The sequence below is a fragment of the Diorhabda carinulata genome, chromosome 8, assembly GCF_026250575.1.
Source record: "Diorhabda carinulata isolate Delta chromosome 8, icDioCari1.1, whole genome shotgun sequence".
NCBI lineage: Eukaryota > Metazoa > Arthropoda > Insecta > Coleoptera > Chrysomelidae > Diorhabda > Diorhabda carinulata.
In genome coordinates this window covers 22,313,697-22,332,004 of record NC_079467.1, presented here as the reverse complement: position 1 = coordinate 22,332,004, position 18,308 = coordinate 22,313,697, and the positions used below count along the sequence as shown (strand labels likewise).

At 31.8% G+C, this 18,308-nt stretch overlaps 3 protein-coding genes across 50 annotated transcripts in view; 1 reads left to right on the top strand and 2 right to left on the bottom strand.

Annotated features, from left to right (window-relative positions):
• Positions 1-1,055: 1,055 nt before the first annotated feature.
• LOC130897414 (tektin-2) lies at positions 1,056-9,789 on the bottom strand. Of its 2 annotated transcripts, none has more exons than XM_057806253.1 (6): positions 9,243-9,789; positions 6,486-6,757; positions 5,125-5,313; positions 4,785-4,999; positions 2,233-2,571; positions 1,056-1,540 (listed from the first exon to the last, which is right to left on the bottom strand). In XM_057806253.1, exons 2-6 carry the CDS (start codon positions 6,714-6,716, stop codon positions 1,234-1,236), a joined length of 1,281 nt encoding a protein of 426 aa, XP_057662236.1. In that variant the 5' UTR covers positions 6,717-6,757; positions 9,243-9,789; the 3' UTR covers positions 1,056-1,233. The 2 variants fall into 2 exon arrangements, with proteins under 2 accessions (XP_057662236.1, XP_057662235.1); XM_057806252.1 differs by lacking the exon at positions 9,243-9,789 and adding an exon at positions 7,898-8,035.
• Positions 9,790-11,503: 1,714 nt separating this feature from the next.
• LOC130897060 (protein arginine N-methyltransferase 7) lies at positions 11,504-15,003 on the bottom strand. Its single transcript, XM_057805619.1, has 5 exons — positions 14,668-15,003; positions 14,226-14,609; positions 12,883-13,931; positions 12,000-12,154; positions 11,504-11,755 (listed from the first exon to the last, which is right to left on the bottom strand). The coding sequence occupies exons 1-5, from the start codon at positions 14,945-14,947 to the stop codon at positions 11,524-11,526; spliced, it is 2,100 nt and encodes a 699-aa protein (XP_057661602.1). The 5' UTR covers positions 14,948-15,003; the 3' UTR covers positions 11,504-11,523.
• Positions 15,004-15,443: 440 nt separating this feature from the next.
• The window catches only part of LOC130897056 (zinc finger protein OZF-like), a 287,205-nt gene continuing 284,340 nt past the window's right edge, over positions 15,444-18,308 (top strand). For 24 of the 47 annotated variants that reach the window (XM_057805597.1, XM_057805570.1, XM_057805582.1 and 21 more), the window contains exon 1: positions 15,453-15,669. In XM_057805597.1, coding sequence (XP_057661580.1) covers positions 15,538-15,669 — 132 coding nt within the window. In that variant the 5' untranslated portion in view covers positions 15,453-15,537. Of the gene's footprint in view, positions 15,670-18,308 lie in introns of all 47 variants that reach the window. The other 23 variants (XM_057805615.1, XM_057805578.1, XM_057805602.1 and 20 more) reach the window with 4 other exon arrangements.

The following is an 18,308-nucleotide window of genomic DNA, read 5'->3' as shown; positions in this document are numbered from 1 at the left end:
TGGCTACCAAAAGGCCCTGATTTAAATCCTTTGGATTCTCCAATTTGGTCGCAAATGAAGGCATTAGTTTACAAAGAAAAAATTACTTCTCTTTTAGAAGCAAATAACTCGATAACCGATTGAGTTGCACGAATCAAAGAAGAGTAACTTTTTTTTTTTGTAGAATTTAACGCTTTTTAATATTTTTTTATTATTTTAGTTGTAAGTTTAGCCCAAAAAAAGTTTACTTTGATTTAATATAACAAAAACAAGTGTAACTAGCGACCTCTATTACCAAAGTTAAATTAGAGTGCAAATTATGATTCCTCATGCCAAAAAACGTAAAATTGCCAATTTTCAAAGATTTTGAATTGTGAAAACATAAAAAATTATTGCGAAAATCAAAATTTAAATTTTGAACACCCCGTAGGTACCTCGGAAACTAGAAATATTTGCATAAGGCACGTTGAGCAGAATCATGATATTTTGAGGTCTAGAATCTACAGTTCGGAGATTGGACATTCTTAATGAATCACCCTGTATATTTATGAAAAATCTCGAAATACGTCAATCACCTTAAAATAAAATAAAATATAATAAAAATTTGCTGCAAAAAGGCCAAAAAGGCCAAGAGTTTCACTTTGGCGATATTCTAATTATAATCCCAATCTTCAATCGTTTTGGGCGGGAATTTCAAATACCCGTATGCTGTGAAATTTTAAACTTTATATATTTTTTCTTTGCATACAGTATCTTTTCATTTTTTAATTTACTCAATTTTGGCATTGTGTCCAATAAGTAAATACATTCAACTTTTTATATTTTATACCAAAGTAGGTTTTCCCATCAAAATATTATGAATTTTTCGTCATTTTCTCGCAAACTTTGAGGTTATGTCGAAAAACATATGAAGTAAAAGTTTTATTATCTACAACTTTTGTATGAAGAAATAACGTAAAACGGTTTTTATCCCTCAAATAGCACCCAATTTCACTACTTCCCTTCATCACAAGTTCGAAAGTTTTCTTTCATTGTTTATAACCTCAATTATATAATCATATAATCGGCCGTTGCTGTTTCTAGTTTAATTTTTTATTCAAGCTATAAAAATCCTATAAAAATCCAGCCTATAATGGCGGAATTAAATAATACGTATAAATGTATTCAGACAAATGTATTCACTAGATATTGATTACTATGTTTTAATATTGTGCTGAAAAATAATGTCCCATATTCATATGATTTAATCAAATATTAAGATGGCGGTATTTCCTTTTCCATTCTGGTTAACTGAATATTTCTATCTGTCGAAGTCGCCGGTCCAGCAAATTCTCCGGTTCTCAATCGGATTCTAAGATCCAAACATCTTAAATCCGTCATCAACCCCTGACCTTTATCCAGAAGATTATTGTCTATTCTAACTTGCTGATCTTCGAGTGCGTTGTAAGTAGCTTTGGCACAATTGATTTTGTCTTGTAAGTCTTTGCGCGTTTGGCGTAACTGAAGAACTTCTTCTTTCAGACCTTTTTCTGCTTCATCGCGGGCGAGCTCAACTCCCGGCCTGGAAATTAATACAGAGAGAGTCCGTAATCGATTGATCGATTTATTAGATGATGTATTTAAAAATAAAAACTAAATTTGTATACTTTGAATATCCTCACAAAAAAGTGAACAGGCGTCAAATCTAGACTACCAGAGAGCCATAAAATATTACCTCTAGAAATGATTATTTTTCAAGTTTTACGTTCTGGATGCAAAATATCCAACTTCGTAACAAATCGTTCGGTATTAACACTGAACAATGATTCCTCTGGTCGATATTTCTGTCTATTTTGTCACGTCAGGACTATGCAGTGGTTTCTAAAGCTTGAGTTTAGGAAGTTCACTCACCCAGTAACGACAATATTAACGTTTCACTAACCCATTGATATGGAAATGGGCCTCAAATGGATTACGCTTGTGTTAATCGAAGTTTTTTTGAATGCAATTTAAGATCAAAATTCGAAGCAAACTTCGTCGCGACGAATGTACCTTCTCGCAAAACACTTTCAATATCATCTTCGATCCCAGATGTTCTAGGACGACCTTTTGTTCGCTAGAACCAGTCTAGGAGCTTCACTAATTCGCTGTAGTCCATATTCAGAACAGTAAAATCGCCCGGTAACAATGTTTGAACGACAGTTTCCGACAAACAGTTTACAAAACAGGTGATAAATAATGCCATGGCTGCAAGTTTAAAAATCTAACAGTTACCTGTAGGATCTATTCTCTAATCTTGTTTCGGCCAATTTTAAGGCGTCCGTTTTCGCTAATAGGGCAATTTCCAAATCCTGTATTTCCTTTAGTACTTTTTCCATTTCTTCTCTCATTTTCAATTGTTGCCATTCAACCTCGTTCCTCACTCTTTGTATGTCATAAATACGTTTACGTAAAGTAAAATCGACTCTATCTCTTTGTGCCAACATATCGTTCCGAGCCCTTTCCCTGACAACGAAAAGAGATTCACGTAGTTTTAATGTATCTGTTAGTTCGTTGTCCGCCATTTGTTTTGTGTTTCTGGTATGATCTAGCCACGTTTCGTACGGTACTGAGCTGTAAAAATATTTTAAGGATGAGGCTTTCATTCATTATGTCGCATAATCTATACCGGGTCGGGCAAAATGAACGGAGCATCGAAAATATACGATATAAATAACCGAAAAAGTTCTTGGGAAACTCTATGTTAGTAAAGAAACATTATATATACCTTATAAGAGAAGAAAATGTATCAACCAACATGTGGGGATAAATGAATTATGAGAAATCCCAGCTTGATTGTAAAATGTCTTGTATTAGAAATGTTTAAGAGCTACACAAGTCACTGTTTCAGGAGAAGCTCTTCTAATCAAAGCAGGAGGCAACATTACATCCAGAAACATCACAAATATGTATAGAGAATAGTTTGAATGACAAAATTCAGATTTCTCACAAAATTGAATAACGTAGAACGATCAATTCTGAATAGTACACCAGCGATTGTTTACCAGAAGTGTTTGAAAAAATTAGAGAAACCAATCGCAGAGAAGAAGAATCGTTTTCCACCACAATATTGCATCAACCACCGTACAGTCCTTATTTGACACCCAATAATTTCTCTTTATTCATGAAGAGGCGGTTGATGCTTTATAATCACATTCCTGGTAAATTTCTGATACTAATAATCCGATTGAAATAATTATATTATCAAAAACTGCGTCTTTTTAATTAAGAAAAAATACTCGTTTGTTAAGTTTAACTCATGAATGATCAAATTTGGTGATTAATAATATTTAATTTATTTCGGAAGTTGTCGAAATGTCTACAAAACAACAATCAGAGATAAAAATATTATTTCATTGTATTTCTTGTTTCCTGTGTCAATATTGAGATACGTCGATACGTGCCGTTTATTGACATTAGATTACCTGAAATTATTAATTTGTCATTCATTGTTAGTAGCAAAAAAGTTTATAACACACATTCGTAATTCTGAGAAAATAACAACATAAAAACAATTTGAAATTATTATTTATTACCCTAGATACTATATTATGATTTACTGAATTCACAAATTGTATTTTTTACTTTCATAAATCGGATGAAATTACGGGGGTGATTGAAAAGTTTCCGAACTCAACTTGAGTATCATTTTTGAAAGGCAATACACCTACGCGAATGAAAGAGGAATTAAGCACCGTGTTCGGAAACTCTGCACCATCTTTTACGACCATAAAATTTTGGGTAGCCATGTACTGACTATGAAATTATAAATATTTAAACTATCTGCGCTTTGGGTGCCGCGTTTGCTCATTTTGGACCATTCTAATGAACATTTCCCAGGTCTTATTGACGCAAAAAAGGCATAACGGTTTCATAGGCCGAAGAAGTGGTAAAAGTTTTTTGAGATAGTCATGGGATCGGGTATCTTCATAGAGAATAACAGGAAATTTTCACTCACCATCGCTTGATGAGATAAAGGAAGTTATTACAAAAAGAAAGTACTTTTTCTAAAGACAACGCACCTTTTCACTCCCCGGTGGTTGCCATGGATAAAATCCACGAGCTGCGATTCGAATTGGTTGATTAACCACCGTATTTACCAGATTCAACATCCATCTGTTTCCTAACTAGGCAACTATTACTTGGAAAGGTTTAAAAGACTAAAACATTGTTGAAAAAAGTGTATAGACTTCAAAGGAAACAATATTGAAACATAAAAATGCTTTTGAAAAAAATACCTTGTTAGTTTGTTCGATCTTTTCAGACAACCTTCGTATATGATGAAGACGCTTCTCTATATATGATTTAAAAAGTATAACTGTTTAGTTCGTCGATTTTAAACAAAAAATTCTCTTTGATTATTCCATTTATTTTCAGAAATTTAGCTATTATACAGTTTGTCCCCGTTGAAATTACGGATTTTTAAGTATTGCAGCGATGTTCATGGTGAACACACTTCACACACACCTCAGACTTTCAATTACACCGTCTGACACGCTCTTAAATAACTAATAACCGGTTTCAAAATACATTTAAAGGAAGCTTTAAATTTAAAGTGCCAATAATTGCTATTTAGCCTAAATGTTATCTCAATTTGAACTTAAGGTCAAGTCAGAAATGTCAGATGGAAAAATAAGCTTTGTTTGAATTCTAAGTGTTTTAAATAAGTTGAAAAAATATAAGATTTATGGCATAATGGCTGGATATCATGCTAGATTAAGTTCGAGTTAAAACTCCTCTGAAAACGAAAAATATATCGACGTAGAAAAAACTATTTTGAAACATACCCTTTAACAATGCGTAAAGGATCTATTTTGAAAGTTATATTGGCACAGTTCTTGTCCAAAGTCAATTGATCTTTGTCGATTTCATAAGCTTCAGTTTTATCGTTAATATCAAGATTGAGATAAAATTTAACTTCTTCTAGTTTGTTTAGCTTCTCCCATGCGGACTGGCATCTTTCTACTAACATTTTTTTCACATTTTCTACTAAACAAAGTTCCTAAAAGAATAAAAGAATTGCTTCTATTCAAACAAATCAATTTTACTATGAAGCAATTCAATTAAATAGTTATTATATTCTTATAAATAATGACAGTTCAATAAATAGTATTGTAGTTTTGTTACCTTTTTCAATTCGGTATCTGCCTCATCGTAAGTGAGTTCCGTACCTTGTCTACAATCTCTCATAGAAATGCATTCCGAAATAATACCGAGAGGAATTCCAAGGGCATCCAGTTCTCTTTCGGTGTCAAATTTTTCATCTTTGAGTAATTTAATTTCGTGATTCAATCTATCCAAACAAGAAATTAAAACCTGCAACATTAATTAATTATAATTTTTAATTATATAAACTATAACTCGATGCTCCTTGCACTTTGGACATGCTCAAAACAAAAAGAGTATCTGAATATAGAGATAAAACAAGTTTAAGACGGTATAGTTTGTATAAAAGATGCTTAATTGGGGTATGCTTTCTGAAAAACTCTCGTAACGCCATCTGTGTTCAAGACTTTGCTACACAGAGGACGAAACTTCCATGATGTAAAGACTACAAAGAGTGCTATTGCGCACCAGCTGGGAAACAGCCAATGAGAATTCGCTCCCAAAACAACGCGCCAATTTGGGAGCGAATTCTCATTGGCTCTTGAGAGATGCGCAGAACGAGTCGAAAATGAGCCCTCGGGATGAGTACACCTTGTAGTCTTTACATCATGGAAACTTCTATCCACATTAGTTCGAAGTGTGAACACAAAGCACTGTATGAAATAGAAGACGAAGATCTCTGACAGCTACAGAATCTCTAAAAGGATTGAGATTAAAAGATCAGATGTAAACACTGGGTTCCTCTGTACACATATTTTCCACGATTTTGTCGAATATATTTTGTAAACTAATACATCCCATAAATTTGTTTGTATCTGATCATTATGAAGTCTTTGCGAGCTAGATTAAGAGCGTATTCGTTGTGGGATTAAATTAAACGCCAAAATGTACTAATATTAATATATTTCCGGGCTTTCGAATGATTATATATGCATCGTCCGGGAGTTAATTAAGTTTCGTTGATTCTCTTTTAAACAAACACATACACGTTCTCTTTTCTTGCTTCTGTCATTTTGTAAACATGCCCATACCATACCAGTTGTTTCTTAATTTTCTCTTTAGTCAATCTTTCCCATCTTTGATGTCCCAGATGCCCTTCTCGTTGCTTCAATTTCTGTAGCTTCTATTTTCCTTTTGTTCTTTTTTGTTCAAATTTTTTCATTCACCAATGCAGAGATATTTTGTTTTGTGATACTGATTTGAAGATGCCGTTTTTCGTACTCATCTTCAAGTTTTCTCGCCATGTATTCAAAATCCTCTTTCTGGTTTGCGTAAATCACCTGATGATCGGCGAATTGTAAAATGTAAAAGCAAGTATCCCCGATCATCAATCAATATGATTGAAAAGACTGGAAAGTCTAAGGGAAGATAGTCATACTTACATCTCTCCATCTATCAGTTTCTGTAATTCTGTCTGCCAATCTGACGTTGTTGTGATAAGTGTCCCATTCAGTTCTAATTCTGGTCTCGTTTCTTAGTTGTCTCAATTCATGTCTTAAACAGAATGAATCGTTTCTTCTTGTATCATTCGTCTGTTGCATTTGCCATTGTTTTGCATACCAATCAGCTAAGCTGATGTGTTGCAACGGTTTTTCGTAAGTAACGACAGACATTTTTATCTTACAGCTGGGACCAAACCTTTTGTTACTAAAAACTATAATTATACGAGTTAAAACGTGGGTAATGAAGATTTGATCAACACATTATTGAGTGAAATCTAGTCGAGATATGTCTTTTAGATTGAGGAAACTGAACAAATCAAAGATATCAGCAGACAGTGTGTATACAATTATGCATGAACATTTGACCATGGGAAAGCTTTTGCCGCGTTTACTGACAGACAATCAAAAACATCAACGTGTTGATGATTCAGAGCAGTGTGTACATGTAATGAATCAGAGTTTTGCGTCGATGTATGTCAAAGGATGTAACATGGATTCATTACTTTACTTCGGAATCAAAACGATTATCATCTGAGTGGACTACAGCCTGTGAACCACGTCCAAAGCGTACAAAGGCACAACAGCCAGCTGAGAAGGTTGTGGCGACCTCGTATGTGTCGAAGTTTCACCAAGACAATGTACCGATCCACAAATCGATGGCAGCGATGGTTAAATTGAACGAATTTCACTTCGAATTGCTACCTCATCTACCGTATAGTCCAGATCTAGCCCTCAGTGACTACCGGCTATTGCGATGCGCATGGAATATTGATCATCCACTATCTCCAAAGGAGACAATCAATAGCGAATACCATATAGAGCAGCTGGATCGTTTCAAGGCAAAAATCAAGGAAAAACGCCCTCTCATGTCGAAGTTTCAATGTACCGATCCACAAATCGATGGCAGCGATGGTTAAATTGAACGAATTACACTTCATATAGTCCAGATCTAACCTCCAGTGACTATTCGCTGATTTTAAAAACTACGCGCCGGTAAGAAATTCACCTCAAATGATCAAGCAGTTGCCGAAACTGGAAGCTAGTTTGAGATAAAAGACAAATTCTTCTACACGGCATCGAAAAGTTAAGAGAAGCGTTGGAATGATATTTTTGCTCTTAAAGGATATTACATTGATGAATAAAAACGATTTCTGAAAAAAAAATGTGTTTTTCTTAGACACTCAACCTATTGAGTGATATATTATCTAAAAAAAGTCGCCGAGTCGTTTTTTTCACATGAAAATTAATTATAACAATTTGCAACTTGCAACGTAAAATCTTAAATGTATATTTTGAAGGTTAAGTAATTAATTTTCTACATGTCATTAGGTATATTATAAAAATTAACATACCTGGAGTCTAAAAGGAAATATTTGTATCAAAATAATTCAACGACAATATTTGTCAAAAGATGAAAACGTCAACAAGGCACCGTAAGTAGTTAAGTCGATGAAAATATTTTCAAAGAGATTGTCGAAAAATAGTTTGATCAATAATAACTAAGCTGCGCTATCGATTACATTTTGTATTCCAGGCGATACGATGCTTATTTTGTGAATGCGAAAAAAATTAAAAAATATATTAGAAAACACTCGATACGACAAATCCAAAGGGAACCAGTGAATATTCTTAATAATCAGCTGAACAGAGGTTTGTTATATTGAGGTTAGGTTGCTCTAAAATTTGTTATGAAGAAGGAAAAAATAGTTTTGTTAAGTGACATTTTTAAGTCAAGGTGACATGATTAAAAATTTAATTTTACAAAAAAGCGTGCGTATTAATACTTTCGACACTAGTTAAAAAAGACTTGTATGTATGTATAAACAAAATTAATTTGTAATTAAATAATTCTGCATATTAAAGTTTCATATAACTAACATTCTATTATTTGTATATTGCAGTTAGAACAGTTTCTTATGCAGGATTTTTGCGATTATAACGAATTTCTTCAAGCATCTTGACATATATTGTTGCTACTTGAAGATGGTAATAGTTCAGAGTGCTGTTTATCGCTATTTGAAATGTTTCAGCCACTGATGCAATAGGAAACTCATCACGCATATTGGAAATAATAAGCAGCAATTCTATTCTTATTCTTATTTCCAATAGAGTCCTTAATGTACTCCCAAACGACCGTTTATTATTATTTAAACTTCAATTGAATGTAATGAATGATTTACTATTATCATGTAATCATTGTAAATTTTTATTTGATAAAGTGATTAATAACGCAGGTATGAATTGATAAATTCCGGTATCACCTAAACAAATAATAATGCTCATTCATTGATGAGTTCATAAAAGATGACTAATTAATTTGTGTTTATTGGTTTTATAACTAACTGTGTATAGATACTAATGATAATATTTTATATGCTGGTGTGAAATATTTGGCTATAAATAACTGTAAACGGAAATTAAATCAGAGAAAAGAAATTTGCAAATAAAGATTTTTTTTAATATGAAAAGTCGATATTAACTAGATTATGTAGTATTGTGCTAACATATATTTTTAGTCACATAAGAAACTGAATTATTCCACTTCAAGACGCCACTCCGGAGGCTTAATGGTCTCATATATTTATCGCACTAATTTTTCATTAGTTATGTAGATAATTATCTTATCGTTGAGATTTGTCTCAACATACCTTATATTTTATGGAAGTGTTTAAAATTTCAAATTTTAATCAAGCTTACCATTCCAATGTTTTATTTGATAACTTATAACCAAAAATTCGGTTTCTTCACCTTCTGATAAATTAAACCTCCGACTAAATCGAGTTATTTGTCAAATAAGTTATTAGACAGACACATCTTTTAATTAAATAGTTTAGTAAAAACTTAACCTCAAATATTATATGTACATCAAAAGTGGTTTGTTTATTATATTTATATTTGATTAGTTAATTCTCGGAAATATTCGTCATACAAATAATTAATAAATATTTAATATGTACACTTTCAAAGATTTAGAAGATTTGTTTGATGAAGAATTGAGGAAATACAACAGAAGAACGAGCTTTTTCCGTTCGTCATAAAATTGATCATTGCAATTTTTGATCCGATGATAAAATTTTTTTATCGTTTTCTTGTTACTATTAATTATTATCAAAATAAATTATAATTTTTAGACTAACACAACTTTCTCCAACTAGCGACTAATTCAATTTTAACTTTAACAAAACACGTGCAAATATGATTAAGCACGGATCGTTATCACAAACACATATAATAGGAAACCGTCAATAGAAGAACGTTTTTTCGCTTATTTCTCTCCTTATTCAATATATGGACAATTGCTATATATGCAACTTTCATAGTAAATAAACTATTAAGTAGTAAGTAAACTATTTACTGAGTACATAATAATAATAAAGTGACAAATACTTAGGTTTGTTCTTGGTAGCTGCACTGGCAGAACTAGTTCAGGAAGTATACCCTAAAGCGTTCTTTGTAGCAGAACCAATGCTAGTCTCGCTGTTCTTAGTAGAAGTGCAAGAGAACTAGTTCACCCAGATAACTGTACTGCTAGCACTGGGTCCATGTCAGTTCATCCAGTGCAGTGCAAGACTGTGCAATAAGTGTAGTCTGGAAACGGTGGTACTACATCGTTTTCCATTATTGTTAATACTACAAAGCATCAAATACAACAATCAACAAATACTTCACTGCTCTCTGCACTATATCGTTCTTTGTATACGATCGAACGAATTCTATACTCATGAACTAGCCTGCACCGGTTCAGTTCGGTGCAACTCCAGTGCAGCTACCAAGAGCAAACATCTTATTAGTTTGGACTTAAACCAACTAGGGAGAAGAAGCGGTAAACATTTATTTGACATTTAAAAGTTGGTACTAAAGTTATGTGGCTAATTTGACACTTTATTAGAATGAGAAGAAATCGGGTGTTAGTATTGGAACTGATTATTTTTTTATTAACCTTATGGTTAATATTTAATGTATAGTAATGGAAATACACTCCCATTATAAATATTTTTATACGTATCAATATTTAGAATATTATTATATCGGTAACTTTAAAGTTGTAGCTTTTATTAAAAAAAAAAACAGCTTCTTGTTAACATCTATGCTTTTTTCGTATGATTGTTTTTTACTATTCCTTCATTTAGTCTTTTCAATATGTGAACACTACTAAAATTTACTTTTATTTGGAGTGTAGATAGGCAGAGAAAGAATTCGATTCAATTTCGAAGTTTTATTGAATTGAGTGCGATGTCAACAGCAAATTACTTTCTTCATAAACTCGAATGTTGGAATAAATAAAACAGAAGTGACTACTGTGCTACAATACGTGAACAAAGGAATATTCAATGTTCTTATTTGTTTGTTATATAGTTTTTTCAAATTTTTGTGTCATACAGAGTGTCCTATTCATTTATATGAACATACATAGATTTTTATATTGTTTCACAATTTTATTACTTGTTTATCTTCATTAACGTTTGAGTTCTAACGTTAATGACTAATTTGGGAAATCAACTTGATACGAATGGTAAAATTATTTCGCATGGACACCCTTTCCACTTCCCATAGATGTAACTAAAATCAATTGTTCATTGAGATCAGACTTTATCATTGTTTAGATAATAATGGACAACATTTTGACCATTGAATATTTTGACTGTTTCATTTTTTACTACTTTTGAGAAGAAAGTTGAACTACCTTTAAAATAAAGGTTCACTCAACCACATTCCTTCTAAGATTTTAGGAATTGTGTTCGAATGTACTAGAGCAGGGGTTACAAACTGTGAGTAGTGAGAGTTGGCTAGACTATACAAGGTAGTAAATTTTCAAATTTCTCCCTATGTTTAGTATCATTTCTATTCTATTTTCCAAATTTCGACTGTTTACCTCTTGCATAGTCCTTAGCCCGCAACACCATTTGAAAGTAAATATATAATAAATTTTTTAAAAAATGTGAATAAATTATAGTTGGGAGATTTCAATTTGTTTTATTTATGTACATTTAAAACCTATACTGCCATTTACAAGATTTATATTTAGAGAATATTTAATCTGTTCGGAATTTGTGGATGGAAACATGCAAACTCCTTGTCGAACGTGTTTGTACCAGTCGATTTTTTCTCCTATCTTGACGGGAGAAACAGGGCCTGTAGTTATAATATGTCGAGGTGAATCGGTGAGGTACCAATCTGTCCATAAGGCAATACCGTTACAATTGAGATTCCTAGAAAAAAGTTTAGAACAAATATATCAGTTATCTTCCTAAATTTTGAATGGGCCATTCTGTTATTAAAATTTTGATTGATTTCAATTTTTTTTTGCATAAAAACTATACATAACCGGTTGCAATGCCATTTTCATTTAATATTAGTTTTCAATTTGAAATTTTTTGTTCATCAAAGTGATTACAATAAAGTCTATGATAGCATGTGGGAATATGGAAATTGATATAACATTATAATACTTACCCTTCTAAATCGAATGTTCCCTTATAAGTTTCAACATTTTCTGGTGGATCAACAATACTAATTGACGCAAGTTCTTGAACTGGACTCAAGGCATACCCTGGATATTCCCAAAGAGGTTGGGCTTCTACATTGTCATCACTAATATTACTTGATGTCTATAGAATAAAATATTTTGATAAAGATCGAAGTAAGTCGAAACGTCAAATTTTTACATGCTACGAGTGAGGTTATTTTAGTTTTCAGATATGGCAGCACTGATGTGAATATGTCAATTATGTCATAAAGTCTGATATTTTTAATGGTGAACGTACTCAGAACGGGTGCTATTTGATCTTTTAATCCCACTCCTTTTAGAAATTTCAGAATGTAGATAGAAATTTCGTCCTCTGTGCAAAAAAATTTGCACGCCGCATTATTTGCTAAGTCTGTAGCTGATACCACAGAAGGGTTCAGGTTCCGTGAACGGCTATATCAATTCCCTTCGCTCCGGTGTGTACCGTGTACCGGAATATATTGTAGGTTATTTTTATTTTTCTTGCCTAGCTCGTTCAATTTTTCTACACAATCCCAACCGACGGATTTGGATTTTATTATATTGGAGCTTAAAATTCTAATGGTTGCTGGACTATCGAACAGGACACTGTTTATTTCTTATATGGGGTTTTTTACATATCATCAAATACCGGTGCCTTAATTTTTTTTGTGAAAAATTATACCCTCCATTTGGACTTGTCTGCAGTTAGGTTGAAGATACTCCAACAAATTCCGATAGAGGGTCCAATTTAGGGCAAGATCCGCCCCTGATTCTAAGATTCAATCAAGACAGACAAACTGAATGAGTTTAGTAAAATGTTTGAATAAAAAGTATTTTTAGAATACAAACCTGAATTAGACGATCAAACGTGTCCATCTTGAAACCTTCACAAGTTTCCAGAGGAGATCTAATCTTGTATAAGTCCTTAAAGTGAACGGCGATACCATAAATAACGACTTTTTGAGGAAATATTTGTACATCATCAGATACTAGCTGTTTAACATCTCTAAGTAAATATAAAAACAGTAAATTGTCCCATGGTAAAATGCTTGTGCTGAAATATGGCTCACTAATAATAAAATTAACATCTTTGAGATTTGTCTCTTTTAATTCTTTTAAAGATGGTATCACCACTACGTTTTTTATATTATTTGTAAGTATGAAGTCTGATAGAAGACTTCTTAAAAGATGGTTTGATTCGAAAAAATACATTTTTTTAACACCCAATTGAGCTGCAGATAAACCAAAATAACTTGCATTTCCCATTACTAGAACACAACTATCATTATCTAAATTTTCTTCAATAAATGCTAAATATTTTTTAATTCTCTTAGCATCGTTCATCTGTCCTATTCTGGTTCTTGGTACACTGACATGTAATCCACAGACACATTCTGGTTGTGAAAAATGTTTTTTTGGTATTTCACTTGAATCAAATTTCATACTGCTAATTAAGCTAAACCAAAGTGAATATTCATCATGACAGCATATTAAATGGATTTCTTCACCCTTCTTTACTTTTACTTCCTCGGGTAAGTAATATACAGCTTGCATCCAATGATCTCTCCAAGGTATGTCACACTTTTGCTTCAATTTGGTCCATGGATGAGCCCAAACTGGAGCACAACTGAGAATTATTTTAGATTCTGTATCCATTTCAAGTTCCCACCACATGAAAACAACCTGGGCAATACCATCCTGTTCTGCTTTTTCTGTGAACACACATGAATTTTCAAAGACTAAAGGTGTTTGGCCTGACCAATCAAATTTGAATACTGGTTTTGGTGATATTATAGTATTAAAAGAGTTTGCAGGAAGTTGACTAAGCTGAAGATCATGGACAGCTGCTGAACCAGCACAGTTGTCTATAGATTCTGGTGCTTTAATAAGCAGTTTTCCTAAAAATTAGTTTGTTTGAATAATTTAACATAAGTGAACTATAATAAAATATTTTTTTTTAATTTCACATCAAATAAGCCAACACAGAAATTAAAGAAAACATCGATGAAAATAAAAGTGTGTTTTCAAAACATGAAGAATATCGTCAGAATATTCTCTATCTTAATTGGAAATTTAAAAAAATGATTAGAAATAAATCAATTATGAGATAGATATATTGATAAGAGAGTTGAGGTAAAGCAATAGACTTAGAATTACACTGTCAACATATTTCATTCTCACATTTTACTCACCATCATTATCATACACATCCTTAATTTTATTCCAAGTGTGTGCAAGTGGACATTCAACGACTTGAGCAAATATAGTAGCAGAAGAAGGTACAACAATGCTTTGTTTTTCCAATAAATGGTTATGAGCATGCTGAAATGTTGATAATGCTCCTTCTCCTATTAATTCAGTATCAAAAACTTCAGTAACTAGAATATTGCATAATTCTTTCATGTCTTCGCCAACAATAATGTCAGTAGATCTCTTAGGTATTATTTTAATTTTATCTGCATATCCATTGGACACAATTATTTTCTTTGCACATTCACTCATGGGTTTGAAAGCTTCACAAGCTATTACTGAATCAGCTCCATTTCTTACTGCCATCATACTAAGAAGTCCTGTGCCTAGAGATGATAAAATGAGAGAAGAATTGAATTTCCCATTCAAATGTATTAAAACTACCTGTTCCTATATCTAGAACGTTAGCTTTTTCTCCTTGTGAGTGCTTTTTGTCTATCGCTGCTTTTAGAGCTTTCTCATAAAGTTGATTTCGTTCTGTATCGTGTAACATATCTGCAAAAGCAGCTCTAGCAACTTCTTGGTGATAGTCATATTCCTCACTTTGGACAACCCAGTCATTAGACCCAGTTATGGGATTCATCTTCTGAACAAAAATACTCATCTTTGCTTCTACTCTCTTCAAAATATGAGATTGTAATAAATACTTGCATTTAACAAACATATAGGTTATATTTATTGCTTGATGAAATTAGAAGCGAGTTGTATTATTATGCAACCAATTTTACATTTTGTTGAGTATGGTTATATATAGTGTAGGTACAAAAGAAATTAAAGTCTAAACTATTTAATAAAATAGTTAGTAGATATTAGCGTATTTTCTATTTGTGGATTTAAAACATGTTATTAAAAATATTATTGATCTATTATCAATTATTTAAAAAGTGTGTTCAGTAAGCGCTGATATAAGCAATTATTAATTTAATTGTTGCTCTAAATAATTAATAGGAGAAATACAAACTGATATTGACAATACCCAAAAGGTCATTATTGTTTTACAATTAATTTGAATAATCCTAATATGAAGGGGCCTAGAAATAAAACGTTCTCAATTTCTTGGAGCAATGTAAAAAATATTCAAATTTCGCGCTATTTGGTTGATTTTTCGACAGGAAACACCCCACCATTTTCCGGTCACCATACCAGATACGCAATTTCCCATTTCCGTCGTCTTCCCATTTCGTCATCAATCGTCAAGCATTCGCCAGAGTTGTTAGTGAGCTCCAATGACTTTTTTAAATAATACAAGTAAAAATGGATAATAATAATATGTTAAAGTTATGTAGACTGTGTTTAGTTAAGGACGATGTTAATATACCAATTTTTGAGGAACAAGGTGATATTAGGCAAATTTTCTTGAAAATTAGTTCGTGTCTACCGGTGAAGGTAAGTTAGCGTTACCCGCCATATTGTTAATGTATTCTTGATAGTTGATATTCGACAGATTTTATGTTTTTGACATTGTTCGCCCGTTTTACTGGACTATAATTTGATACTATCGGTTCAAAGTAGATAATGTGATTACACTTTTCCAAATAAATATTTGGAATTGGTATCAATTATTGCATTTATTATTCAATTTAGGCGTTGGCTGGCAATAGCTTTGATTAATTGGTTTTCTCAGTCTGATTTAGTTGCAAATAGTTTCATTTTTTTTCCAAATAATTGCGTATATTCCGTTTTACAGGGATAGGCAGCAACCTAATATTTTTATGCAAAGATCAATACAATGGGAGGCGTAGTATAGGGCAGGGGGGGTATGATTGGTTTATTGTAAAGGGTCGATCAAAGTGTTTAATCGTGTTTGCATTATCTTAACTTCGTTTTTTTTCTTCATTCTCTTCCATACAAAAATAATTTAGAATCTAGTACATCTTTGACAGTACGTTTGTTTGAATATCTTTTTGTTGGGGATGTGCGTCGGCCATTTTGTATTCTTTACACTCATTTTTCATGACCTTTTTCATACAGTTCTTGCCCAACAACAAAGTTTGTGTAACTTTGTAGCGGGTACAGCCTGTACAGTCGTTTCAAGAGTCTATCAGTGGCGTACAACCCACGCCATCGTTTTAAAAGGGATTAATGCCGGCAGAATTGAATTTTTGTTTACATTCGTGTGATCGTTTAGATTTAAATCTGGAATAAGAAATAATAAAAGCCCAATGCTTGACAACTCCAATTAACATAATTTTTGTTGTTTTCAATTGGGCTTACATAAAAATAACAGAGTTTTTCGCAGAATTTTTTTATAAATATAAAATTCTGTAGCCCGATTCTCTGTACAGTATCATCATTTAAAGATTGTTCCTTTTTATACAAAATCTTTGAAAGGCTCAATCTAATAAAATGATGTAATGTTATACAATAAGACATTTTCATCTGTTTTATTAAGGTTATCAGAAAAAATGTCCTTGGAAATTGAATCAACTTGATTTGTTTTTAAATAATAACCTCAAAGAATTTTTTTGTGTCCATTAACCGTCCTGTATTATATTAATGTAATGTTTTTAATTTAAAATTGTAGTTATTATACAAGAATTAGAATCCATAAATTAAAATCTTGAAAGTACTAAGATACATCATTTCTTAAGTATTTCATTAAGGAAATCTTTTATACTAAGTATATTTTATACAAATTCAGTTTTATTTTTATTTAAAATGATTTTCATGCTTTTTAAAATGTTTAATAGGAATATTTCACATTATATAAAAAACTTATAGCTCTAATAAGTATTTAAATCAATATTTTAGAAAAATATAAAATCTAAGAAAGGTTAACGCCCAAAAGAATATATTTTGACAGAAATTATGATTGTATACCAATAGTCAGGATTGGATTGATTTAAATCTGCTGATTTTTGATTATAAGGTTCATTTAAATAAAAGTTTTCCATTTACTATAAGAAGTAGCATAATAAAAATGTTAAAAAATAGGGTTCACAGAAGTGAACAAGAGTATAGCTACAAATTTCATTATATAACTAAAAAATATTTCTACTCATATCCATAATATAAATGTCTTTGAATAAAACTAGAAGTCTTGAACATCTTTTCTAAATATGCTAAGAAGCATTGGACTTGATCAAATGTTTTTAGTTGGGTTCGTAATTTTTGTTCCTTACGTTTAAACAAGCTTTTATTAGCTTCACCTGTACGTGGGTTTGTTTCAGAGCTTGTTAGTAACTCTCCTTTGTGGTTTATTACTGTTAGTGTATCCCTTCACTTTAATTGCGTTCGTTAGTCGAGGGGACTAAGAAGTCAACCTCTGGATTCGCTGGTCGTGGGTTGAAATCCCGTCCACACTGTAAAAAAAAATTTTCGGCATTTTTTTTAAAAAATTATAACTATATTTTCTCTTAGTATTGGGACAAATTTTACAACTGTCTGCTCTCTTTTGGAGATTCACTATACTATCTGCATAAGTATTAATTTAGAATATAAAACCTTAGATTTTATTATGTTGTTGTGAAAACTTTCATCCCTGTACCCTCTGTTGGAAATGTACAATACCAATGACTAGATCTTATAGAAAAGTTTTTTTCTCGGCAATAATTGAACTTAAAAGTGAAATATATATATTTTTAATTTTCCTGTAAAGTAGCATCTTTAAAAGGGTCTCAGTGATAATTGTACTTCTTATTAGTGGTGAATTTTGAATCCTTGAACTAATGTTTCAATTTTTTGCTGGATTTCTCACAAATTCTTCACCATTCTAATGTATAGTTTTGATTTTTTTCATATAAAACTGCCAAATTCTATGTAATTATTTCTGTCACTTTTCAATTCTTTGAAGATTGTCCTTCATTCCATAGTAAAAACTTTCAGTTGAATTCCCAGAACTTAATATTAATTTAAAACAGTGAAATCAATTTTTTGTTTAAATTACAAATAGTGTGTTTCTAGAAAAATAAATTGTTAAATGTCTCATTAATAAGAGTCACAGATATTTCCTTCAGTAATTTAGTTTTACTTTGTTAATCCCATTGAATTGTATTTAATTTATAGTTTTATATGGTTTTCTATTG